We start from the raw sequence: 26,928 nt of genomic DNA on the forward strand, positions 1-26,928 counted from the left end.
GAAACCGGTCCCAGGATGCTTGTTTCCGGTCCAGGGAAGACATGGCTTGGCAGTTCGGGCTGGACTGTTCCCATGAGGCACAGGGTCAGACTGATTTACATATGGCCATGTCTGAACTGCGGTGGCTGAGTGAGCTAAAGAATGGTGATGGATTAAACCCAGATCAGTTGACTGGGGGTGAGTGTTTGATTTGCTCAAACGCTCCGTCCATCATCCCCTTTTGTTTCGCTTTGTTCGCCCTAAGTTGGCAGGGTATGCTCAGACGTGAGTCCCTCGCTCATTTGGCCACTGGATTCAAGATAGCCTGGCTGATGAGGAATATGAATCCGAAAACGGTCCCAGGATGCTTGTTTCCGGTCCAGGGAAGACATGGCTTGGCAGTTCGGGCTGGACTGTTCCCATGAGGCACAGGGTCAGACTGATTTGCATATGGCCATGTCAGAACTGGGGTGGCTGAGTGAGCTAAAGAAAGGTGATGGATTAAACCCAGATCAGTTGACTGGGGGTGAGTGTTTGATTTGCTCAAACGCTCCATCCATCATCCCCTTTTGTTTCGCTTTGTTCGCCCTAAGTTGGCAGGGAATGCTCAGACGTGAGTCCCTTGCTCACTTGGCCACTGGATTCAAGATAGCCTGGCTTATGAGGATTATGAATCCGAAACCGGTCCCAGGATGCTTGTTTCCGGTCCAGGGAAGACATGGCTTGGCAGTTTGGGCTGGACTGTTCCCATGAGGCACAGGGTCAGACTGATTTGCATATGGCCATGTCTGAACTGGGGTGGCTGAGTGAGCTAAAGAATGGTGATGGATTAAACCCAGATCAGTTGACTGGGGTGAGTGTTTGATTTGCTCAAACGCTACGTCCATCATCCCCTTTTGTTTCGCTTTGTTCGCCCTGAGTTGGCAGGTTATGCCCAGACGTGAGTCCCTAGCTCACTTGGCCACTGGATTCAAGATAGCCTGGCTGATGAGGATTATGAATCCGAAACCGGTCCCAGGATGCTTGTTTCCGGTCCAGGGAAGACATGGCTTGGCAGTTCGGGCTGGACTGTTCCCATGAGGCACAGGGTCAGACTGATTTGCATATGGCCATGTCTGAACTGGGGTGGCAGAGTGAGCTAAAGAATGGTGATGGATTAAACCCAGATCAGTTGACTGGGGGTGAGTGTTTGATTTGCTCAAACGCTCCGTCCATCATCCCCTTTTATTTCGCTTTGTTCGCCCTAAGTTGGCAGGGTATGCTCAGACGTGAGTCCCTTGCTCACTTGGCCACTGGATTCAAGATAGCCTGGCTGATGAGGATTATGAATCCGAAACCGATCCCAGGATGCCTGTTTCCGGTCCAGGGAAGACATGGCTTGGCAGTTCGGGCTGGACTGTTCCCATGAGGCACAGGGTCAGACTGATTTGCATATGGCCATGTCTGAACTGGGGTGGCTGAGTGAGCTAAAGAATGGTGATGGATTAAACCCAGATCAGTTGACTGGGGGTGAGTGTTTGATTTGCTCAAACGCTCCGTCCATCATCCCCTTTTGTTTCGCTTTGTTCGCCCTAAGTTGGCAGGGTATGCTCAGACGTGAGTCCCTTGCTCACTTGGCCACTGGATTCAAGATAGCCTGGCTGATGAGGATTATGAATCCGAAACTGGTCACAGGATGCTTGTTTCCGGTCCAGGGAAGACATGGCTTGGCAGTTCGGGCTGGACTGTTCCCATGAGGCACAGGGTCAGACTGATTTACATATGGCCATGTCTGAACTGCGGTGGCTGAGTGAGCTAAAGAATGGTGATGGATTAAACCCAGATCAGTTGACTGGGGGTGAGTGTTTGATTTGCTCAAACGCTCCGTCCATCATCCCCTTTTGTTTCGCTTTGTTCGCCCTAAGTTGGCAGGGTATGCTCAGACGTGAGTCCCTTGCTCACTTGGCCACTGGATTCAAGATAGCCTGGCTGATGAGGAATATGAATCCGAAAACGGTCCCAGGATGCTTGTTTCCGGTCCAGGGAAGACATGGCTTGGCAGTTCGGGCTGGACTGTTCCCATGAGGCACAGGGTCAGACTGATTTGCATATGGCCATGTCTGAACTGCGGTGGCTGAGTGAGCTAAAGAATGGTGATGGATTAAACCCAGATCAGTTGACTGGGGTGAGTGTTTGATTTGCTCAAACGCTACGTCCATCATCCCCTTTTGTTTCGCTTTGTACGCCCTGAGTTGGCAGGTTATGACCAGACGTGAGTCCCTAGCTCACTTGGCCACTGGATTCAAGATAGCCTGGCTGATGAGGATTATGAATCCGAAACCGGTCCCAGGATGCTTGTTTCCGGTCCAGGGAAGACATGGCTTGGCAGTTCGGGCTGGACTGTTCCCATGAGGCACAGGGTCAGACTGATTTGCATATGGCCATGTCTGAACTGGGGTGGCAGAGTGAGCTAAAGAATGGTGATGGATTAAACCCAGATCAGTTGACTGGGGGTGAGTGTTTGATTTGCTCAAACGCTCCGTCCATCATCCCCTTTTGTTTCTCTTTGTTCGCCCTAAGTTGGCAGGGTATGCTCAGACGTGAGTCCCTTGCTCACTTGGCCACTGGATTCAAGATAGCCTGGCTGATGAGGATTATGAATCCGAAACCGGTCCCAGGAGGCTTGTTTCCGGTCCAGGGAAGACATGGCTTGGCGGTTCGGGCTGGACTGTTCCCATGAGGCACAGGGTCAGACTGATTTGCATATGGCCATGTCTGAACTGGGGTGGCAGAGTGAGCTAAAGAATGGTGATGGATTAAACCCAGATCAGTTGACTGGGGGTGAGTGTTTGATTTGCTCAAACGCTCCGTCCATCATCCCCTTTTGTTTCGCTTTGTTCGCCCTAAGTTGGCAGGGTATGCTCAGACGTGAGTCCCTTGCTCACTTGGCCACTGGATTCAAGATAGCCTGGCTGATGAGGATTATGAATCCGAAACCGGTCCCAGGATGCTTGTTTCCGGTCCCGGGAAGACATGGCTTGGCAGTTCGGGCTGGACTGTTCCCATGAGGCACAGGGTCAGACTGATTTGCATATGGCCATGTCTGAACTGGGGTGGCTGAGTGAGCTAAAGAATGGTGATGGATTAAACCCAGATCAGTTGACTGGGGGTGAGTGTTTGATTTGCTCAAACGCTCCGTCCATCATCCCCTTTTGTTTCTCTCTGTTATAAGAGGGCAAACTATAAGGGTTTAGAGACTTCAGCTACCGGGGGTGGACTGGCCGAACCACTGGCTGCCCAAACCATGAGCTCTGTGAAAACCACGGTCCTCGGCCACGCAGAGGCAGGGAAGCTTGCGTGCCATGGTGGCTGGGCTGGTAAAGACGCAACTGGAAACCCCTTCCGTGGCCACGAAAGGAGCAAAAGGTAGACTGGTGTTGGCGTGGGCCATTGAAATGCCTAAGGACTTGGCTTAAGCCCTCCTGTCCTTGATGCATTCCAGTACTGAGTCTGCCTTGTCACCAAAGAGACCAAAGAGACAGGAGCCATCAAAGGGCATTTCCATAAGCGATGCTTGGACATCCCCTGAATAGCTGGTTGTTCTCAGCCAGGCATGGCGGCATAAGGCCACCATTGAGGAAACATCTCTGCCTAGCGAGTCAGTGGTATCCAGTCCACATCTGATCCTGAACTTAGTTGCATCTCTCCCATCAGCAACAGCTTCTGAAAGTATGGTGCGGGCCTCCTACGGAACCATTGGCATCACCTGTGCCACTGAATCCCATAGAGCATTGGAGTAAGGGGCAAAAGGCATGCAGTCTTCATGGCTGATGGAAGTAAACATATCTTGCCTAATGTGTCCATCCTGTTGGATTCCCTATCCCATTGAGGGTAGGCTAAGGTCTAGAACGTTGGCCACCCTGCTCACCACCATTGAAAATGACGCTCCATTCATCGCCATGGTAGGGGGAGAAGTCCCCATTGGTATCTAAAGGCTGGGTTTCTTCCGGCTCCAGCATACCCTCCTAATCCTCCGAGTTCTAGACTACAGGAGTCGGGCTCAGGCTCCAGCCTAGAAGCCCTGGTTCCAGATGGTGCCGGAGTGGGTGTAAGACAACGCACCTCCGACTCTGTGTTGCAGCCAGAGATCAGGAATGGAGATGGCACCACCAGAGGGTGCCTGGAGAGCTGGAATTTAGACAGGTGTCGAGAAAGGTTGAGGTGGTACAACGGTGCCGGCCCAGATCCATCCGTGGATCCAAGGGGCCCGACTGGCACTGGGGCAGGGATGCCGGCATGGAAGCTGTAGGGGTCCCTCCCGAATCAGCGGGGCACGAAGGCATGCCAGCAGGAATGGGCCGCTCATGTATGAGGTGCATGGCCTCATCAAATTCTTGAGGTTAAGCGGGGTCACTCTGGCTCCCGGAAACTCAGGGAGGCACGGAGCCGGCCCATGGGCAGGTTCAACCGCAGAGCCCGGCCTCGAATGACAACTCTCCCTCATCTCGTCTGAAGACTACGACAGATGGGCCGAAGTGGAAGACTTTGAATGTGGCAAGGATCTTGGACTTCGAGACCGATCCCAGGACCTTCCTCTCAACAGGGATCAAGACCTTCGGACGGCAAGGAACTTGAGGGACTGCTCCCTCAAGGCTTTCTGGTGCATGGTGCAGCAATCGGCGCAGGTCTTCACGTCGCAGTTGCGCTTCAGAAACTAGAGGCAAACAAGATGCGGGTCCGCACCAACATCTGCTGATCACAGGCGCCACAGGGCTTGAGGCCGGCTTTCTTAGAGACATCCCTGCCACATTAGAGTAACTCTCAAAAAAGACAAAAGTAAAATTTAAAAAAACTAAGTCAAAAATTGTCTGGGGGTAGCTCTCTCTGGGTCTGTGCTGATTGGCGCAGAAAGAAAAGAACTTATATCAGCATGCTGGGATGGCGCCTATATAAGCATAATGCATGTCACTTCCGGCGCAGATGACACGATACAGAGCCAAATAACACCACCCACTGGCACACAGGGGTACTACTCCCTAAACATTCTAAAATCCAGTCTACCGCCTGGGGAGAATAGTTAAAGAATCTGCAGCTAGAAGGTCTCAATCAGATACGAAGTGCAAGTAGAGTCGATAGACAATGTGGATGAGGATGTAGGAATAGGCATCTGTAAGTATTAAAAGTATTAGTAGGAGGAAACCCAGCTCCAATAATAATCACTTTCCTTCTCTGGGAGACCCACTGAAGTCACTAAATAAACCTGAGCTTAACCCTCTGGGAGCTTGGCACAAAGCAGTCAGGCTTACGTTAGAGATGAGGTGTGTATGCAGTACTTAAACAGCAATAATATGACAACACAACACAAGAAAAATCGCAAAGCAATTTAGAAAAATCGAAAATACGATCTAAAAAAATGTTAGCATAAACTACAAAAATCAAATAAGTAGAACCGAAGATATGACTTTTGAAAGTCTGAATGAAAAGTAGGGCCAAAGAGCACAAAGCACCAATTATGGTTTTCTGTGCACTGAGGATGGGGTCAAAGACAAACATTTCAGCAGAACGCAATGGATCGCTGTTCGGATACAGTGACCTGGTTAGTCCTGGCCGGAAGTTTACCTTCTGACTTAGAAACGTTTCCGGAGAAAAAGTGGTTAACAACATGTCATCGTCAGTGTAAGCTGGATCTGAAGGAAGGAGAGCTCGACGACAGCAGGGAGCTGAAGAGCAGAGTATTGGGGCAGTCGTCAATGAAGGTGGGAAAGCTCAGAGCGCGCAAAGTCTGAAGTCACGTGAGCTTTAAGCACCATCTTGTTATCACCTAGGGACACTGGGATTACTTCTGCACTCACTCCAAAACTAACCTGGGCAACGTCCACCCCGCATTATACCGGACATTCTCAGAGTAGGCCCACCAGGAGGTGGCTGCTTCCTGTAAGGACAGATGACATCTAACTTTCTCTTCACATACTGGTATCATTAATGGCACTTGAGTTGGAAATAGCCAGGGGAATTCTTCCCATTAAACCTCCCCTTGGTCTGTTCAAAATTGGGCTGGAATTCCTTCCCTCGAAAAATCTTTTGGGGGCTTTTAGAGAATTCCTATTGGTTTTCCCTGTTTTTCCTTCCTTCTGTTGGTGGGTACCATGGACACCTTTCCCAGGTTTCTCCCCAGGTACCTTCTTTGACACTCTGGTACTCACCATGAGGTCAGCCCCCTTTGCAAGCTCTGTTGGTACAGTGAGCTTTGAACAGATCACTGAACAGGTGCTCTGTAATGAGGAGATTGCATATCCCATCATAGTCCCTCACATTGCAGCCCATCATCAATCCATTCTAGTGCCTTACTGGCTTAATCAACAAAATCCACCCTGGGCTGGTGAGACTTATGGCTCTCACTTACCTTCTCTGAGGTCAGACCAAACTAGACAACAAGGTCTTTTTTCTTCGGGACATACATCATTCTGTCAGTTTTATCTAGAGCCAGTAAGATATCTCTCCCATTGACTGCCATATGCTACTGTAAACTACCCACGCCCCCACCACCTCACCCAATACTCTTCAGGGACTCTGTGCATGTACAAAGCTACATCACAGGCTTTAAACCACTTGTTGATGTCATCCCCTATCACAAAGCTAGGCACCAGATCTTGGAGGACATGCACCCCTTTACCTTTACTAGGCACCTCTGTGTCGCTGCTACCATTTTCACTGGCTTTCATGTACAATTCTTTCTTACTCTCTACATTAGCCAACAACATTTTCTACTCCTGTAGGGCCAACTTTTCCACTCCAGGGCCTTTGCTGCCTCAGCTTTCCTCTCCTCCTTTGCAGAGTGGCCATTTCTATTCCCAAGGCACTCTCGGCCTGTCTGTCCTCCAACACTGCAGTGGAAGTACACACTACTCTTGTCCTGCATAGGGCAGGGAAGCTCATTCCATTGGGCTCTTCTATCTCCTCTGGGTCTCTGGGTAATTACAAGGTCATTTGCTTTCTCTTCCTCTTTCTCATCCTCTGCTCCATCATCCTCCTTCCCCGGTGATGTAGACACAACATGCAAACCTCTGCTATGCTATGAGGGTTTTCTGGTACTCCAATTTATTGGAGCCTTTTCTGAGCTTCAGTCTTCATTTCTTAACAGATTTTTCAGCTCTGCCACAGTGAAGCTTTCAATGTTACAGGGCTCCACCTCCATGCCTGTAATAAATCACAGGTGCAAAATATGGGGACAGCAGTGACATTAAGCAAAAAAGAAAAAATGCCCAATTTTGATGTGAGAATGTGATAAGTGATTTTTGGGTTTTACACAAATCGCTCCTTGGCACTGCAAAGACACAAGTACTGAATCCCACCAATGAACGCCAATGTAAGAAACTGAAGTATTAGTTGAGGGGTGCGTGAACCCATCTAAAATAATAATCACAATCCTTATCAGGGTCAACCACTAAAGTCACTAAATAAAACCGTGCTTAACCTTCTGATAGCTTGGCATAAAGCAGTCAGGCACAACTCGGAGGCAAGTCAAATGTATTTTTGGATTATTCAAACAGCAATAAAGTGAAAACACAACACAACCAACATCTCGAACCAATTTAGAAAATGGAGAATATTTTAATAAATAAGATTACACCAAAACAACAAAGATCTAATAAGTAGAACTGGAGATGGGGGTGTGGCTTGCCAAGATGGCGGCGTAGACGTGACTGCAGGAACTTCAAGCCAAGAGGCAATGCATCTGGCCAATCCATTGATGTGGATGCACACACCTTTGCCAGTCTTGACTTGATTGAACGACTCCCGATTAGGTGAAGGAGCGCTGCCGGCTCAAGCTCAGTTGAAAGGTCGGAGCCAAGCCCTTGGGTGGTTAAATGTGCTTGACCCTCGGGAGGTGCCCCGGTGGAGAGAAAAGAAACTCCGGACTTGCGAAGGTCTGGTGATTGCAGCGCGCCTGGAACCAGGTGCCTGTTGAGACCAGGGGAGATCAATAGTGGCTACTTTCTGTGGTGACGTAGCATCGAGGCAGGGAAGGTACGGGAGCCGGGGCCTTACGTATTTATACACGGAGAGGCGCTGAGACGTGTGGGGGTGGAGGCAGCTGTGTTAGGCCTTGTCCAGTGAGAGACTGTCAGTACTGGTGCACGCAGCGTAGTGACAGTGAAGCATTGTGCTGCAGTCAATGGGAGCCCAATCGATGAGGCGAGATTAAGGCACACCAAAGTGCTGGGATCTAGCCGGGAAATTTGAAGTTTCTGCTTTAATAAATTGGGACACTCGGAGGTGCGGGAAAAAGATCACGGCAGTCAAACACGGCACAGGAGTGAAGAACCGTACCTAGCAGGAAGGAGCTCAACTTTGGGGTAGCGGAAACTCGGTTGGCAACTTGAGTCGGAAACCCCATCATGGGGAAGGAAAGCGGAGCAAAACCGCAAACCAAAAAAATAAGCAATTACGCAATGCCATTACAGCAGGGCCCTGAGTGCCGAGAGGAGGCTGCGGGGGAGGGGAACAGGCAATGGATTCCCCGTCGTTGGCAGATGTCCTGCAAGCGATCCACTCTTCCAGAGCAGACATGGATCAGAAGATAGACGCAGTTGCAAAAGATGTGAATCTCCTCAGGTGTGACTTGCGGAAAGTGGCTGACAGAGTCACAAATGCAGAAGGGTATGTAGAAACATTACAAAAGGAGGTGCGGACACTCAGAGATACGGTAATAGCGCTCCAAAAAGGGAGGTCCAGGAGGAATAATCTCCGCTTTGTAGGATTCCCTGAACGGGCGGAGGGCCCATCAGTAGAGCTCTTCCTAGAGGACTGGATCATACAAGAACTGGCTCCCAAGCGTTTATCAAAATTCTTCAGCATTGAACGGGCGCACAGGTCAGTAGCAGCCCTCCGAAGCCAGGGGCCCCACCGAAAGCGATCATCACTCGTTTCTTCAACTATAGAGATAGGCATGTGATTTTATCGACCACACGTACCAAAAGCCCACTGCAGTTTGAGACTCCTCCAATCTCTATTTTCCCGGATTACACTCAGCGTGTTCAAGGTCAGCGGAAAACCTTTCTGAATGTTAAACTGCGCCTACATGACCTGAATATGAAATATAGTTTATTGTTTCTGGCGAAGTTGAGAATAGAGAAAGCAGGTAGCACCCTTTTCTTTTATTCTGCAGCTGAGGCCAGTGACTGGCTAGATTCAAGTGGAATGCCAGGGGCCCTCTTGGTTCCGTCCTCCAGTACATCCTTGAGAACTCCCATGATGGGCAAGACTAATAATGAAGGAAGGCAAGGTGTGCGGTCCAAATCGCAAGCACGCATGGGCAGTCCTGGTAGAGTTCGAGTTTGTTCAGATGGTACTCGACAAACGTCGGATACTGACACAGTGCAAGAATCCACAACAGCAACTCAGAGCTCGGGAGGTGACCAAGAGCGGCAGGAGGACTAAACTGGGTGAAAATGAGGGCCTACCGGACCCCTCCACAGAGGGAATGACAAAGGTTTGAGCAGGAGGGTATAGGTGAGCGGGACTGAAAAGAACAAGTAGACATTTGGACATTGTACACATGAGAGCTGTGTAGTTAACTGTGGACTGGCTTGAAATATATTGTATTCTCTGGCAGGACAAGCCATCCCCCATAGGTGTCGATTTCTGTGGAGTGAGTGGTAGAGGTTGCCTCACATCTTCTGCGGTGAATAGACAGCTGGCAACGCAATCAATACTCTGAACTATATTGCTTGGAAGTTTGACCTCCAGGCGGAGTACGACAATCAAGAGTATTTGAGTTAATAGTTTTTGGGGGGTGGGGAATAAGGCATGCCTGTAAGCGGGTATCTCGTACCATGCCGTGGTGGTGGGGGGTGAGACGTTCAGGAATGCCCAGTGGGGGGGAGGGAGTTTGGGAGTTAAAAGTTTATGTTTATAGGAGAACCATGTTATTGATATTGCAAAAGTGTTTAGTGTCCAGAGCAGAACCATTACTTGGAAATCAACAATGGGGGTACAAGAACTGAAAGTGCTCACATGAAATATGCGGGGTATGGCAAACTTTAAAAAACGATGAAGAGTGTTTGAATATCTGAAACGTTACAAAATCATGATTGCCTGTTTGCAGGAAATGCATATATGGGGGGATGCAATACCGTATGTTCGTAGGCGCTGGAGGGGACAAATGTATGCCATTTCATACTCTGGGTTCACTAGAGGGACAATGTTTGGGTGGCTCCAGGGGTGACATTTCATAGCCTTAAACACAGAAGACCAGGAAGGTCAATATGTCATATTGTATGTGAGATGGGAGGGACAGGAGCTTAGTTTTCTGAATGTTTATGCCCTAACACGGACAGCCCAGAATTTTTCACGAACCTATTGGAGTCTGCTGCCCCTTTTTTTGGAGCGGAAGTGGTATTGTTGGGAGACTTTAACTGTCCGCTAGATGCACAATTGGACAGGGATCCCCCGAGGGACCGTACTAAACCCAGAACACTTAAAGTGCTCCAGAAAACTATTGCGGGACAACATCTTATTGACATATGGTGGGAAAGGAATGTATTAAAGAGTGTTTTCTCATGTTATACCCCAGCTGCTCACCCCCACACCTCCCGCCTGCTCCTCCTTACCTGCCTGAGCCTCGCACCCAGCGATGCCCCAGCCGCCACAGGGCCACCGCCGAGCCCCCAGGCTTTCCGCCGGGTCCCACGAGACCCCGCCCCCCCGGCCGCCGATTGGTTCCCGCGCTCCCCGCCTCCCCGCAGACCCTCCCTCCCGGCTCCCCTCTTATGACGCCCCCAGAGCGACCGCGCAGCGGACGAGCGCAGCGGGAGCACCGATTGAGCGCCGAAGGTGCGCCAAAGGTAAGCCCGTCTACGCCCGTCCGTGCCTGGACCGCGCCCAGCGCCAGGACCCCTGGCCCTCGCAGACCCCAGCCCACCCGCCGGACGTACGACGCCACCACCCTCAACGCACTCTACACCGGCCGAACCCCCGGATGCTACCGAGCCACCCCGAGACGCACCCACGGACCCTTCACCTGCCAGTCCAGCAAGTTCTCCTGCAACCGGACCTGCACTGCACCAGCGCCCACCAAGCCGAACACCAGCAGCAACCACCTCTAGTGCATCCTGCTCAACACCCGCTCCGTCCACAGACACGCCGTCCAACTTTGGAACCTCCTCGACACCACAGCTCCTGACGTTGCCTTCCTCACGGAAACCTGGATGAACGACTCCTCAGCGCCCGACATCGCCATCGCCATCCCAGAGGGCTACAAGATCATCAGGAGAGACCGCGACAAGCAGACTGGAGGAGGCATCGCCATCATCCACAGGAACAGCATCCGCATCCCGACCAACACCGACCACACCCTGACAACCGCCGAACACCTGCACTTCCAGATCCACACCGACCCCAAGACCACCCTCAGGGGCACCCTGATCTACCGATCCCCGGGACCACGCACTCAATTCAGCGAAGACATCGCTGACTTCATCAGCCCGCACGCCCTCCCCTCCGCTGACTACATCCTCCTCGGGGACATCAACTTCCACCTGGAGAACAACAACGACCGCAACACCACCACCCTGCTTGACAACCTCGCCACCCTCGGACTCAAGCAGCTGGTGACCACCCCCACCCACCTCGCCGGACACACACTCGACGCCGTCTTCTCGTCCAGCAAAGACATCGCCTTCAGCCACGCCACTGGACTCCACTGGACGGACCACAGCTGCATCCACTTCACCTTCAGAAGGACCACGGTCCACCACCACCAGCAACAGGCTGCACGAAGAAGCTGGAACAAGATCACAGCCGACCAACTCGCCGCATCCCTAAACCAGCACCCTCCCACCAGCTCAGCGAACCCCAGCCAAGCCGCCGACAACCTCACGAAATGGATCTGCACCTGCGCGGACGAACTCGCCCCTCTGAGGACCCCGCCCAGCAGACCCGGAAGCAAGAAGGCCCCGTGGTTCACCGACGAACTCAAGAGCTCCAAGAAGAACTGCCGTGCCCTCGAGAAAGCCTGGAGAAAAGACCCTACACCGGACAACATGACTACCCTCAAGCTCGCCACCCGAAAGCACCACCAACTGATCCACGCCACCAAGAAAACAGCATTCAAGGACCGGCTGGACAACAACGCACACAACAGCAAGGAACTCTTCAACATCGTGAGAGAGCTCTCCAACCCCAACGCCGGAACCAACGACATCACCCCATCGCAAGACCTCTGCAACTCCCTCGCCTCCTACTTCCACAACAAGATCGCTGACATACACAACAGCTTCAGCACACAAACAACGCTCCCCACGACCACACCAACGCCCCCCACCACCACCCTCAACGCCTGGACACCGATCAACCTCGAAGACACCATCAGCACGATGAACTCCATCCACTCCGGATCTCCAACCGACCCCTGCCCTCACCACGTCTTCAACAAGGCCGACGCTGTCATCGCACCCCACCTGCGGGACATCATCAACACCTCCTTCGACACCGCCACCTTCCCTGAGAGCTGGAAGCACGCCGAACTCAGCGCTCTACTAAAGAAACCAACGGCGGAGCCCACCGAACTCAAGAACTACCGCCCCATCTCGCTCCTCCCGTTTCCAGCCAAAGTCATCGAGAAGACCGTCAACAAGCAACTGGCAGCCTTCCTCGAGACGACTGGATCCCTCGACCCTTCTCAGTCAGGCTTTCGGGCCAACCACAGCACCGAGACCGCCCTCATCGCTGCCACTGACGACATCCGAACCCTGCTGGACAACGGAGAAACAACGGCCCTCATCCTCCTGGACCTCTCCGCGGCATTCGACACTGTCTGCCACCGCACCCTAGTGGAGCGCCTCAGCAACGTCGGAATCAAGGAGAAGGCACTGGAATGGATCATCTCCTTCCTCGCCGGAAGGACACAGAGAGTCCGCCTCCCCCCGTTCAGATCAGAAGCCACGGAAGTCATCTGCGGCGTCCCTCAGGGCTCCTCGCTCAGCCCCACCCTCTTCAATGTCTACATGAGCCCCCTTGCGGCCATCGCACGCCAACACAACCTGAACATCATCTCCTACGCCGATGACACCCAGCTGATCCTCTCCCTGACCAACGACCCCGCCACCGCCAGAGCCAACCTACACGAAGGGATGAAAGACGTGGCCGAGTGGATGACGACCAGCCGCCTGAAACTGAACACAGACAAGACGGAAGTCCTCATCCTGGGCTCCTCACCCTCCGCCTGGGACGACTCCTGGTGGCCCCCCGCCCTGGGCAACGCACCCAAACCGACAGACCACGCACGCAACCTGGGCTTCATCCTGGACTCCTCCCTCTCCATGACCAGACAAGTCAACGCCGTCTCCTCGTCCTGTTTCAACATCCTGCGCATGCTACGTAAGATCTTCCGGTGGATCCCCACCGAGACCAGGAAGACGGTCACCCAGGCCCTCGTCACCAGCCGTCTGGACTACGGCAACGCCCTCTACGCCGGAACCACCGCCAAGCTCCAGAAGAGACTCCAGCGTATCCAGAACGCCTCGGCGAGACTCATCCTCGACGTCCCCAGACGAAGCCACATCTCCAGATACCTGAGAGACCTGCACTGGCTCCCGATCAACAAAAGAATCACCTTCCGGCTCCTCACCACTACACAACCAAGGCCGGACTTACCTCAACAGCCGCCTCAACTTCTACGCTCCCAAACGCCATCTCCGCTCGACCAGTCACGCCCTCGCCGCCGTCCCCCGCACCCGAAGAGCGACAACAGGGGGAAGGTCCTTCTCCCACCTGGCCGCCAAGACCTGGAACTCCCTCCCGACAGACCTACGCTTGACCCAAGACCACCTCTCCTTCAGGAAGAAGCTCAAGACCTGGCTGTTCGAGCAGTAGCGGACCCCCCCCCCCGGGCGCCTTGAGACCCTCCGGGTGAGTAGTGCGCGGTATAAATGCCTATGATTGATTGATTGATTGACACACAGTCGGATAGATAATTGCTGTATTTCCACAGGTTTGATGACTGCAGTAGAGGGGATCACATACTTACCTTGGTATCTGTTGGATCATTCTCCACTTCTACTGAACCTGAAAGCAGGTAGAGGCTGGCCAGCGGTGCCATTGTGGAAACTAAGAGCTGAGGCACTGCAGGATCCCCCTATGTTGCAACCCTTCAAGGCACTTGAACACAATATTTCACAGAAAATTGGGGGACTGCAAAAACCAGAGCAATAGACTGGGAGGCAATGACATTTGTGGTTCGAGGTGTGGCTATTAAGACAACATATGGGGTTTGACGGCAGTTAGAGCAGAACATCAAGACGCAGGATCAAAAATTGGGAGGCTTAGAAAACAACCATACACAAAGACCCACAAACGATGGAGGAATGGGGGAGGATGCAGGAGGATTTGTTGGATTTTTGGGGTAGACTGGAAAAACACACCCACATCACTTATAGACAACCCCTACGCAGGGAAGGCAATAAATCTGGGGCAGTCCTGGTCAGGTTAATACGATCGGAATCTATGTCATCCCCAATAATCCAGCTCAGAGGTGACAATGGAGAAATGATAGGCACACAGCGAGCGATAGCTGACACCTTGGCCCATCACCTGGTAAAAACATATGGGGTTGCATCGAATGCTACACCAGAGGGAATACACACCTATATGAATAATATAGAGCTTCCACAGATAGATCCAGAGGAAGCAGAGTCGTTAGCCTCCCCCATCAGCAGGAATGAAATACTTAGGACTATAAAAACCTTAATACGAGTAAGTGCCCCGAGGGCAATGGCCTCCCCACTGAATTTTATCAGCGGTTTGCTCTGCTATTAGTGGATAAAGTACTAGAGGTTTATACTGAAGCCTATGAAAATATGTCTCTTCCTGGATCGATGCAAGAAGCGTTAGTATCTATGATCCGAAAGCCGGATAAAGACCCGAAGCAGCAAGACTCATACAGACCAATCTCTTTATTGAATTTAGATATTAAAATCCTTAGCCGGGTGCTAGCAACTAGGTTGCTCCCGTTTATGCCCCATCTTATGCACCCGATCAGGCAGGTTTTATACCTCAAAGGAATACAACATATAACCTGCGAAGGCTTGCCCATGTATGGCATGAACCGATTGTGCAGATTGAGGATTGTGCCCTAGCCCTGTTGGATATTGAGCAGGCCTTTGATTCGGTGGAATGGAATTACATTTGGGTGGTTCTACAGAAGATGGGGATATGACAGGAGTTCCTTCAGTGGGTCCCAGTTATTATATAGTAGCCCGTTGGCCCGGGTGCGACTCAGAGGGGTGGTATCGGAGCAGTTAGCATTGTTAAGGAGCACTAGACAGGGGTGTCCCCTATCGCCAGCGTTATTTGGGGTGGCAATGGAACCATTAGCAGCGAGTCTCAGAAAAAATATGAGAGATTGTGGAATCCTTTTAGAGAACACAGAGCACGTGGTGTCCATGTTCGCCGACGATATGTTGGCATATTTGCTGTACCCGGGACGAACAGCACCGCTCTTGATAGAAGAATTACGGAAATTTGGGGGGCTTTCAGGACTCTGTTTCAACCAAAGTAATTCATTTTGGAGCCTCCCCGGACAGGTTTTGTGTGATCAGGGAGAGTTCAGGGGAGTTACTGTTTGGAGGATGAGGCCCATTTGCCAGAGCCTACTTTGGCCCTACCCCTGTTACTGTTCTCCCTTTAGGCCCCTCTGGAGTAGCCCTGTGATGAAATGACTGATTGTGGTAGGCCTGTTTCTGTCTATGATAAGAAGGGAGAAGGATCTTGGGATGTTATTTTGCTACGTGCCTATACTGGTGTCTGCAAAAGGAGCTTCCTAGGGGTGGATGTTTGAAGGGCATTCATGGCCTTGGCAGGGTCTCTTTTTCCAGCATCTGGTCAACCTGTGGGTCAAAGAGGTGTTCGCCGTTGAAGAATGTGTTGTTCAGATGCTGTTGCATCTTTGGTTTAAAACTGAAAACACATAGTCAGGCGTGACATCTTACAACAATGCTATTGTTATCCCCTCGGGCCGAAGGGTCAGAGGCATCCAGGAAACAAAAAATGGTGGCGTTGGAGAATGTCTGCTCATCCACCACCAATTCTTCCCCCTTTCCCTATACTCCTTGGTAGGTCATTAACGAGGTCCTACATCTCATCTCAATGTGCCATGTCATATCGGGAGAGGAAGCCAACAGAGTTGGCAGTTCTCCGGGGCATGACTGCTTGCACCGCCACTCTTTTCCCTGGTGCATTATTTTCTTGCTCTCCTTGTTTGGAGGGGTAGCATCTCTTGTGGCCAAGGCATTTGCATGCATTACGTGCAGTGTGGACCATGAGGGATTCAGGAGGTACGCGACCACGTATGTAATGTGGGTCACTGGGAGAGGGCTTATATTTTTTGTCCGCCCGAGTGTTTTTATCCTTGCTTTCGCAGGCTCTTTCAAGGTGTCTGTGGTGGTTTTGAGCATACTCATGAGCAAAGGGAGTTATTGTACTGTGCATTGGATTTTGGACATGGTCTCCACCAGCAAGTCATAGTCCTCCTGGAAGACAGGTGTTTTTACTTTGTGATATGTGACTGCTCTCTTTGTCACATCAGGATCTGGGTCAGTATCATCTGGGGACAGCAATAGTCGTCCCAAGGTTTATCAGCAGGCACTGGGTAATAACGTGCATTGTAAGGTTTGAAAGGATGAGGTGGGCTGCCTTCCCTAAAAGAAGAATGGAGGGAGCCTTCTGGTGAGTATGCAAAAGGGAATGTATTTGTTGGCAGTGGAAGCAGTGATTGTGGAGGATGAGGTGGCGGAGGTGCAAAAGAGAGAGGGCTGATGTCCCTCTCTTTGCGTTTCTCTTGCCTGGGAGCTGAAGGATGTTCCGAGCAATTTACTCCTGAAAGTAAGCTTTCTCTTTCTTGGTAAAGTCTCTGTTGGCTTTGAAGGCAGCTTGGTGGGCATATTTCCCGTCTCAGGATGAATGAACATGTGTTTCTGTTGTGAATCCACATCCTTCTGTAGCCGCTGATGGATAGGTTGTCACAACTCTTGGATTCGGCTGAGGAAGGCGTTATCAGCACCGACTGTGCTCTCAAACCTAAAAGAGTTTTCTACGTTGATACTGTTTGGGGCGCCAATGGCGGTCTCAGTACCGATGTGGGTTTCGGTGTCTACCCCAAGGGAACTCTCGTATCTGAGGGCAACCCTGTGTTGTGTAGTATGTTCGGGTTCAATGATCAAGCAGGATCACTGCCCAGGGGAAGATGCGTTGTCGACTTCAAAGGTTTTGGTCAGTGAGGACCATGGCATCAAGGACATGGTGGCCTGGCTGGCTGTTTTTTGGGGCAATTATATTGAAGTCCCACCACCTTTGCTGCTAGTGCTCTGCCTCGACTTTGGGCCATTGTGCTGTCCTAATATGTTTGTCTGTGCCGACTATACCCCACACTGGCTTCTTCGTCCATGGTTGGGAGGCATCAGGTGGTTGTTCTTCCTCTTCAGATTTAAAGTCAGAGGAGAAGACCATCTCTGGGATGGGTGATGATTGGAGGGGTTGTGCCTCCAAGGGGCTGGCTTCTTCCTCTGCCTCAACACTGTTTTCTGTGAAGAAACGGGCAGTGGCATTGGATTCCTGCCTCTGCATTCTCTGATGTTCCCACCTCCGTTCATATTGGTAACAAAGGGTCTTTTTCACTCAGAAGGTGAAGTAAGCCTCACATGCGGTGTTGTCATGGCCGGGGTAGAAACAGAGATTGTACACCTCATGGTAATCAGTCCACAGCAATTTGGAGGGATATTCGGGACACTACTAGAAGGGCTACCTTTCCATTACTGTGCATGCATTCTTTACCGCGAAGTATTAAAGTCAATAGGGACAAAGCCCAATACAGGGCCCAAGGCCCTCACGACGAAGAGTCAATTGGACATCGGTGCCCAAGGACAGTATCTGGAAGCCAAAGCAAATTGAAAGATCTATAAAACAACTGACTGAGCCCAAAAGAAAAGGCTGCAAGTCGCCAAACACTGAGCCCGGTCGGTACACGCCCGAACCTGATGGCAAAAAATAACAATGTAACATGGAGTCGATACCCATGCACATAACCAGCCATGGGAGGAGACGCTATACCTCATGACTCGAAAGACTTCTCCAAAGAGAAACAACTCGCAACATCTGAGCCTAACACTAGATGGCAGTAGTATAAAGAACATATGCTACAAACATTGTTCTGAATGGTACACAAATTACACACTTTAAACAAAAAAGGTACATCCTAAATAAAGTAACATTTTTCAATTACAATATCAAAAGAAAACTTGTTTCCTTCATACTGCAGAGATTACAACGTTTAGAAAAAATTAAGAAATATTCTAAGACAAAGTAAAACTTGCCACTGGGAGAGGGGCTTGGCTGTATTCTGGTCTAACTAAAGTGTTATATTCATTTAATTTGGCAGGACAGGCAAACATAAATTACAAACAGGGTGGGTCAAAGGTTGGGAGTAGTGCATTTGTTTGGAGACTGCCATGGGCATAAGTCATACAGACCACACTCTGGAGAAAGCAACTGAAGGCAGTCATACATTTGTAATGCACACGAGTGACACCAAAACAGGATGCGCTCCGATTTAGTCATAAAAGTAGTACATGCTTGTGTCACTGTTTGCTTGCACTACAGGTGTACACATTACCCAACACACATAACATACCTATTCATATTTTAACCTGCTATGATCTGACAGCTTCAGCTAACTATTCATATGGAACAGCACTGTCCCGTACATACCAGTACATGAAGAATAAGGGCCTGGTATCGAGAGGTGAGCTGTGTGGCTTGGCTGCCCAGTCTGCTGCTGCTGTGGCTCTCCTCCAGTATATGCTGGGCCAGCACTCCAACCTCCTCCACTTCGTCTTTGTAGATTGCTACCTCCTCGTGCCATTTCTAAAGAGGTGAAAATAACCTACGCTATTATATCAGTCTCAACAGCATGAAAGGGTTACACGTGTAGATTGAGATCATTCTTTATGCCAATAGCTATCTTCTTCAAGGTTAACACCAAAAATGTGGAATTAATTATATTTTAACAAATAAAATTTGCTGCAACAACCAAGAAATCTAAAAGGTCATCACTGTAGTTTAATTTCAGAGGATGAGAACTCAGTTGAGCGGTCCAAGAGTTATAAAATATAATTGTAATGCAGTACTGCAGCGTGATACTCAATTTTACAGCACCTTACGTGCTAATCACCTTCTAATCTCAGCACCTGTAGAGTATTTCCCAATACTGAATTAAGTCAATGAAAATGCTTATTGGAGTTAAATTAATTCCAGGGGCTGCTCCAATATTCTCCTATGCCGATGGGACACACTGGTAGAGATGTTTTGTCAAAACAGTGAATGCACACCTTTCTGTTCTTCTTTTTGTTCTGCAAATTAAGATGTGTTGGAATGGCTCGTACTAAACTGTCCTTTCCACCCTTCCTTCCAATTTTGTAATTTTCTTGTCTGTCTGTCCCTCCTTCACCCACAGTCACATCAAATCCCCAATTCCTTAAATAATGACACTATGAGGAGGTTAACCATCACATAGAAGTTTTGAACTGAAATCCATGTATCCACATTTTGCCCCTCTCCTCATGGAAAAGGATTTAATATTGTCCTCCATGTTCTAGTGATTATTTTCAAGCTCTTCCTTTGGTACAAAGTTGGCCTATTAAGACTTTTTTTTAACTTTCTCTGCCCAAGCCAATGAGTACTACAGTTTATGTTGACCAAAGTTGTAATTAGGGGATGGTCCAAATAATTGGTACTTCTCTACTCCAAGCTAGAAAATATTTGCAGACTGCATCATTGTGCAAGATTCCAATCTCATGTCTCTGACTATGTGCCTGCCTGAATCAACTACGCCTAAAGCATTTGACACTGAAAATCACTTCGAACTGTCTGCCAACATAACATGGGAGTAAGAAAGGAGGCCACAGACTAGAGATATAGACTAATATGTTCCTATCACATTTCTGTTGCCAGCCCAATTGTCTCTCCTGTGGAATTGCTTGAAGCCCCTAATTAGTCCCTCCCTTTTTTAATGCCCTCCTCAGCCTGATTAACATTTCATATGTGTACAATGGGACTTGTCTGCTACACCTGCAGCAACAACACTCTACTCATGCCCGTCACTGAAATAACACATTTCAGAACTCAATATTTCACTTGGGATGCCTTCTGTGTACATCAGTGGAGTGAAAAGGTACTTGACCTCCTAGCTGGAATGCCCTAAAATATACTTGAACGTGTCTGCACACAAGAAAAGTTGCCAGGGTAAGAATCAAATGTGTCTGCATGAAAAGCAAAAAAAAGCCATCTAGATGTAGCAAAAATACGTAACTAGAATTAGAGAGCCACTACAAGCGGCTAATGGGTATGACCCACTTACCCACCCACACTTTGCACTCCCCCTTTACTGGCAGCGCCTACAGTGGCCAAAAGCTAACAAAAATGCATGTGCCATAATATTCTGGCCGACCTTCCCTGCTTCTTTACAACACCCACAGTACCAAAGTTAACCCACTTCAATGTGTCACGTTTCATTCAGTTCAGCGGTTACAATGCACTGCATATCACCACCCCCTGCATGAACTTTCTTCTCATCTCTATCAGTATAGAATAAGGTGCCTAATTCAAAGGTGATTATAATAATGCCCAAACTGCATATTAAGAATAGCTTGATCTCTAAGCTTGATGATCCTGTCTGTGTAATTTGACCAGTAGCTCGCCTCTTCTAGAAATTTTTTGTTTTTACTATAATCATTTCTTTATTCAGCAAAGACCTTTACTCTTTTTGAGCTAGGAAAACCAAATATATTTATATATCTGTATGCATAACATTACTCACACCTCATGCAAAAGATTCAATACTCTTAAACAAACTGATCAGTTACTGCAGACACTGACGACGGGCTGTTCAGCTTCTGCTCATTCTTACAAAACCTATTTGTGAAGCTAATGAAGAGCGCCTAGCTCCAATTCCAAAGACTGCTACACAGGGCTGACTCTGGTTCTCTCCTTCCCTCCTTCTTGACAGTGACATATAAGAGAGAAGACAGACTTCACCTACCAGACAAATTCAAAACCTAGAGAGGTTTCGGTTCTCTATGTATCGGCATCGTTAACAAGGGATCAAATAAGAGTAAATGAAGACCAATGCATGGAAAAGGGCTTGATTGTATTACCATTCGGAATGTCTTTCCTCAAAGCAAACATTTTCCTATACTTCTCTCCTTAATGTCTACACTGTAGTCCACTCTTTTGTTAATCCTACCATCTGGTTATTATCCATAGTCCGATCTTTAGGCCATTACTGCTCTGTAAGGGTCAGTCATGTGGGACATAATAGTGGTGTGATACACACACCCTACTCATATTTCTCAAACATTTTGTGACCCCCCCCCCCCGACTCGACCAGAGTTAAGCAGAATGAGGAGGAGAGAAAGCAGAAGACACTTTAGGATTCAATGAGACACCCAGATATGAAGCAAATACTTCTAGGCATTCAGAACTAGTTTCCCAGCCTAAGCACACAATGGCTTTAAAAGGCAAATCACAAATTTAGAAAAGGTTAAGTTTTAATATATGTTTGTGTTGTGTTAAAGGATGCCACTTTTTTCAAGAATGTTCTTAAATGTCTGAGACCAATGTCACTCACTCTCAACAGCAAATGCAGTGTTCTTGTTGAGCTAATACGAATGTCTGACAAACTATAGAAAGACAAAATATCGACCTACAAAAATATCGTAGCAAGACTATCGATGTCAACAATATCGACATCCTATCTACAAAAAGGTAAGTACAAAAATATTGAGAAAAAAAATATTGATGTGAAAATTATTTGTTTTTAAAAATCTTTTTTTTAATTAAAAAAATATGTAAAATTAATAAAAAATACTTACAAATATAATAAACATAGTACAAATTATATTATATTATTTAAAATTAATAAGTAATATACATAATTTAATAAAAAAGTAATTAAACATATAAATATAAAATATAATGTGTATACTTAATAATCAGTTGTAATATTTATTGCAAAAACGTATAAATAATTATAAATAGTATGTATTAATAATTCATCTATACACATAAAATAATAACATAAATAAAAATTAAATAATTATGCAAAACAAATTAAAAAAGTTAAATTTACTTTTAATATTTTTAAAATTAATTATATACTACATTATCTAAAAAAATACAAAAAATATTAAGTAACAGAGGGAATAAAATACTATCCCAACTCCAAAAAAAACAACAGTAAGGAAAATGTTGGATAGCGTAGGGGTAAAAATTACCATTCTCACTCCAGAGAGTGCAACAGTAGGGAAAGTGTTGGATAGCGTAGGGGTAAAAATTACTATTCCAACTCCAGAGAGTGCAACAGTAGGGAAAGTGTTGGATAGCGTAGGGTTAAAAATTACTATACCAACTCCAGAGAGTGCAACAGTAGGGAAAGTGTTGGATAGCATAGGGATAAAAATTACTATTCCAACTCCAGAGAGTGCAACAGTAGGGAAAGTGTTGGATAGCGTAGGGGTAAAAAGTACTATTCCCACTCCAGAAAGTGCAACAGTAGGGAAAGTGTTGGATAGCGTTGAAGTTAAAAATAACATACTTATAAATAAATTAATATTTTAAAATATTTTTAAAATATTTATTACATTAATCTAAACTTTTTACAAATACCAATAAATAATTATCAAAAAAATAATTACCAATTAATAATTAATATCCAATAAATTATCAATATCCAACTAGAAATGTAATAACTACTTAATTACATATCAATTACTTTACACACTAATAACGCACAACAAACGCCAATAATAAAATAATACACTTAACATAACTATCAATTAATCAATTAATAAAAATTAATTAACAATTAATAAAAATTAATTACCAATTAATAATTAATTAACAATAATATAATTAGCAAAAATATTTAATTACATTTAAATTCCTTCCCACCCTATTCCCCTATAAACCCATAACCCGCTACAGTATATAATTATCAATTAATCAATGAATTAAGATGAATTACCAATTACTAAAAATAAATTACCAATTATTTACAATTAATTTATAATCCCTAAAAAAATTAATAAATAATTTAGTATAATTAAATTACTTCCTACCCTATTCCCCTATAAACCCACAACCCGCTACAGAACATAATTATCAATTAATCAATTAATTAAAATAAATTACCAATTAATAAAAATGAATTACCAATTAATTTAAATTAATTTATCATTCCTAAAAAAAATAATAATAATTCAGTGTAATTAAATTATTTCCCACCCTATTCCCCTATAAACCCACAACCCGCTGCAGAACATACTTATTCATTAATCAATTAATTAAAATAAATTACCAAATATTACTAATTAATTACCAATTAATTAAAATTAATTTATCATTCCTAAAAAAATAATAATTTATTTAGTATAATTAAATTACTTCCCACCCTATTCCCCTATCAACCCACTACGGTACTAAAATACAACATTTACTTAAATTACATTAAAAAAAAATACATAATAATATACATAAAAATCATATAAAAATCGATATTAGTAATATCGATATTATTTACCTCCGAAATTCTGTCCCTTCGATATTAAAAAAATCGATATTACTTACCTTCTATATTCTGTCCCTTCGATATTAAAACATCGATATTATGGTAGGTCGATATTAAAAAATCGATATTTTGTCTGCCTACCGCTAATACATTACACTAGCCCGCCTCACCTTATCGGTGAACTGACCTCAGTGCTAGACATATCAAAAGGCTCTGCATTGTCATGGTTATGCATCTTTTGAACTATACAAACACCAAATGTGTATGCTGTCCATTTTCAAAGTCAAGCTGTCCTGGTGGGACATATGACAATTTATGAATGTGGGCTTTTGCACTGTGATGGGCAGACAGCAATCCAGGGAACCACTGATTCTTACCCCAGTGCCCTTCAAGGAATTCCAGCTTTGATGTTGCTTACAAAAAAGTATGCTTTGTATGAACAAGAATGCAGGGATGGGAGGAGCTACGCGCGGATCCAAGATGGACGCGTGAGCAAAGGGCTCCCGAGACCCCTTCCGCCACCCTCATCTATCCTGAAACAAATCCTGATTTGGACGACGGGTATTTTTTGCTGCTGCCCTGCTGATATTAAAAACTTTTTCTACAACTCGATTTGGCCGCCGGGAACTGGACTTGCTCCACCACGAACTTTGAGGCCTATGGCAGAGGCCATCCGGGGGCTTGAGTTCCCGAGGTACCCAGGTGGCAATTGAACAACAACGGCTGGAGAGAGGCTTCCGCTGCCCCTGTGGTACTTTCGGTTTCCATTTTGGTCATTGTTGACGCCTACTCATTGCTGATTGATGCTGCTGCCCTGGCCTAGTCGTCAATTCTACTCTGGCTGTCGTTCCTCGACCTCGCGACTCAACTGGCTTGCCATTGAGAGAATCATTTTGACTAGACCCCAGAGGTCCCGTCGGAGCTCGTCGCCCAACATGGCGGGCAGGACGGACGCTGAGAGGCGCACCACCAGAGGCCCGAATCGAGGAGGGGCTGTTCAGGCCCAGACTATTGATCGCTTTACTCGCCCGAAGGGATCCCCGGGTGGACCGAGCAAGGCCCTCGGGGAGACTGGTGACGACACTCCTGCGATTGAAGAGCCGACTCTAAAGGATGTTATGGGCGCCATCGCCAGTATCCAGACTGCGATGGGTCAGCAGTATAAAACTCTAGCTACTAAGTTGGACACGGTGGCAATCGAGGTCAACCTTATCAGGACGGACCTGGGAAAAACCAATGAACGGGTCAAGTCCCTGGACATCAAGACAGCGAGTCTGACTACGGATGTCTCGGATCTTCAGACCGAGGTCCGCGATCTTCGCATGGCCAGAGACTCGTTCGCCCGTCGGCTGGATGATTTTGAGAGCCGGGCCAGACGCAATAATGTCCGCATCGTAGGTGTTCCGGAGTACTCTACAGATGTGCCTACGGACCTTTTGGTGGAGGACCTTATCCGGAACCACTTGGCACCGAAGGGCCTTAGTAATCTTTTTGAGGTGGAGCGTGCTCATAGAATTCCAGGTGGGAAGCCCAAGCTTGGTGCCGCTCCGAGGCCTATAATAGCCAGGATTTTTAATTTCCGAGACAGAGACGCTATCCTGCAGGCCTCCCGTACTAGCGGTCCCACTAAGTTTGAAAATGTGTCGATCAGTTTCTATCCGGACTTCACGCAGGCGGTGCAGAAGCAACGTATGGGCTTTACGGGGGTGAAAAGGCGTCTCAGGGACATGGAACTGAAATATGCCATGCTTTTTCCGGCTCGCCTGAGGGTTGAACATAATGACCGTGCATTTTTCTTTGATCGCCCTGAGGTGGCCAGTGACTGGCTGGACAACCTGCCGACACAGCGCACCAGCCCGGAGAGTTCGCGGGGCGCCGAGGGCGGCTTGGAAGAACAGGAGTAGTGAGTCGGTGCCGACGAGCCAATTCTCGGACACTTTGCAGTGGCTCTGTGATAGCGATGTTGTACGTTGTAGATGCCCGGGGGTGGGGGGATTCGGGACTCTTCCTCCTCAGGGGACGTTTTTCTCTCTCTTCTTGTAGGTTAGTTTAATGGGGCGACAGGCACACTGCAAGTTGGGGTGGCTTTTTGGTCTACCGCAGGGGTGCAGGGTGGGGGGTTGTGTGTTGAGGGTTCCTTGGGGGGTGGTGGGGCGTCTTTCCTTGTTTGTTTGTTCCGAGGCTCCGATTTGGTCACTATTTTATCCTCTGTGCCTGTTTTGTGGTGGGGGGGGACTGTTTGTTCTTGTCTGGGATGGGGGGTAGGGGGCTGAGGGTGCTGAGCTGGAACGTTAATGGTCTCGGGGATAGGATAAAACGGGGGATAGTTTTACAGTATTTGAAGCGTCACTCCCCGGATATCGTTTTATTACAGGAGACGCATCTTGTAGGAAATACGTGCCACGCACTGAATAGACGAGGTTACCGCTTGGTGGCCCACTCTGTATTCACCACTGGATCGAGGGGGGCGGGCATCCTGGTTAGAAACTCCCTCCCCCTCGAGGTAGATGACAAGGTGTTAGATGATAGGGGTCGGTACGCTGCTGTCGTGGGTCGATGGGAGGGGAAGACGATCTCCATTTTGTCTGTGTATGTTCCCCCTGGTCTGCAGTCCACCATGTTTTCTGATTTGGGTGGGGTGGTCCTGGGACTCCCCGATGGCTTGTTGATAGTGGGTGGCGATTTTAATTCGGTGGTCAGTGGAGAGGAGGATCGTAGTCCTCGTAGAACCCTCCCTACGTCGCAGCTATGGCTGGGGAATTTCTTGGACACATTGGGGTTAGCGGATTGTTGGAGACAACTCCATCCTGGACAGCTCCAATACACCTTTTATTCAGGGGCTCATGGTAGTCTCTCGAGACTCGATTACATCCTTATACCAGCGGGAAATTAGGCATTTGGCAAGGGGGATCTCGGACCGCTCCCCACTATGGCTTACTATTGACGTGTGGCTGGAGTCCGGGGGCCGGGTCGCCCCTATTAATCCGTGGCATCTTCGTAACCCCTACATTGGAACGGAAGTGGTTAAGTGTATGGATTTCTACTTTGCTGAGAATGAGGGGTCAGTATCTTCCCCTGTTTCTTTATGGGAGGCATATAAAACTGTGATCCGGGGTCAGACTCTCTCTTTGATTGCTAGCGAGAGGAGGCGCAGAACTCTGGAAGTGGTACGTCTGGAAAATGATATCTCTGAGTTGGAGGAGCGGATGGAGTCTGGAACTACGCCTGAGAGCTTGCACTCCTTGGCGCTTAAACAGTCTGAATACAGAGCTTTGGTGACTGATGCGGCTAAGGCGATGAATCGTGAACAGCAGGGGCGCCTATATGATGTGGGTGACAAGGCGGGGAAATTG

General features: G+C 47.9%; 1 protein-coding gene across 1 annotated transcript in view; it reads right to left on the bottom strand.

Moving 5' to 3' along the window:
• SYNE1 (spectrin repeat containing nuclear envelope protein 1) overlaps positions 1-26,928 on the bottom strand; it is a 2,361,447-nt gene that overhangs the window by 1,110,515 nt on the left and 1,224,004 nt on the right. The window contains exon 66 of the mRNA XM_078648775.1: positions 18,721-18,876. Coding sequence (XP_078504901.1) covers positions 18,721-18,876 — 156 coding nt within the window. The remainder of the gene's footprint in view (positions 1-18,720; positions 18,877-26,928) is intronic.

Source organism: Lissotriton helveticus, chromosome 6 (assembly GCF_964261635.1).
Source record: "Lissotriton helveticus chromosome 6, aLisHel1.1, whole genome shotgun sequence".
In the NCBI taxonomy this organism is placed as follows: Eukaryota; Metazoa; Chordata; class Amphibia; order Caudata; family Salamandridae; genus Lissotriton; species Lissotriton helveticus.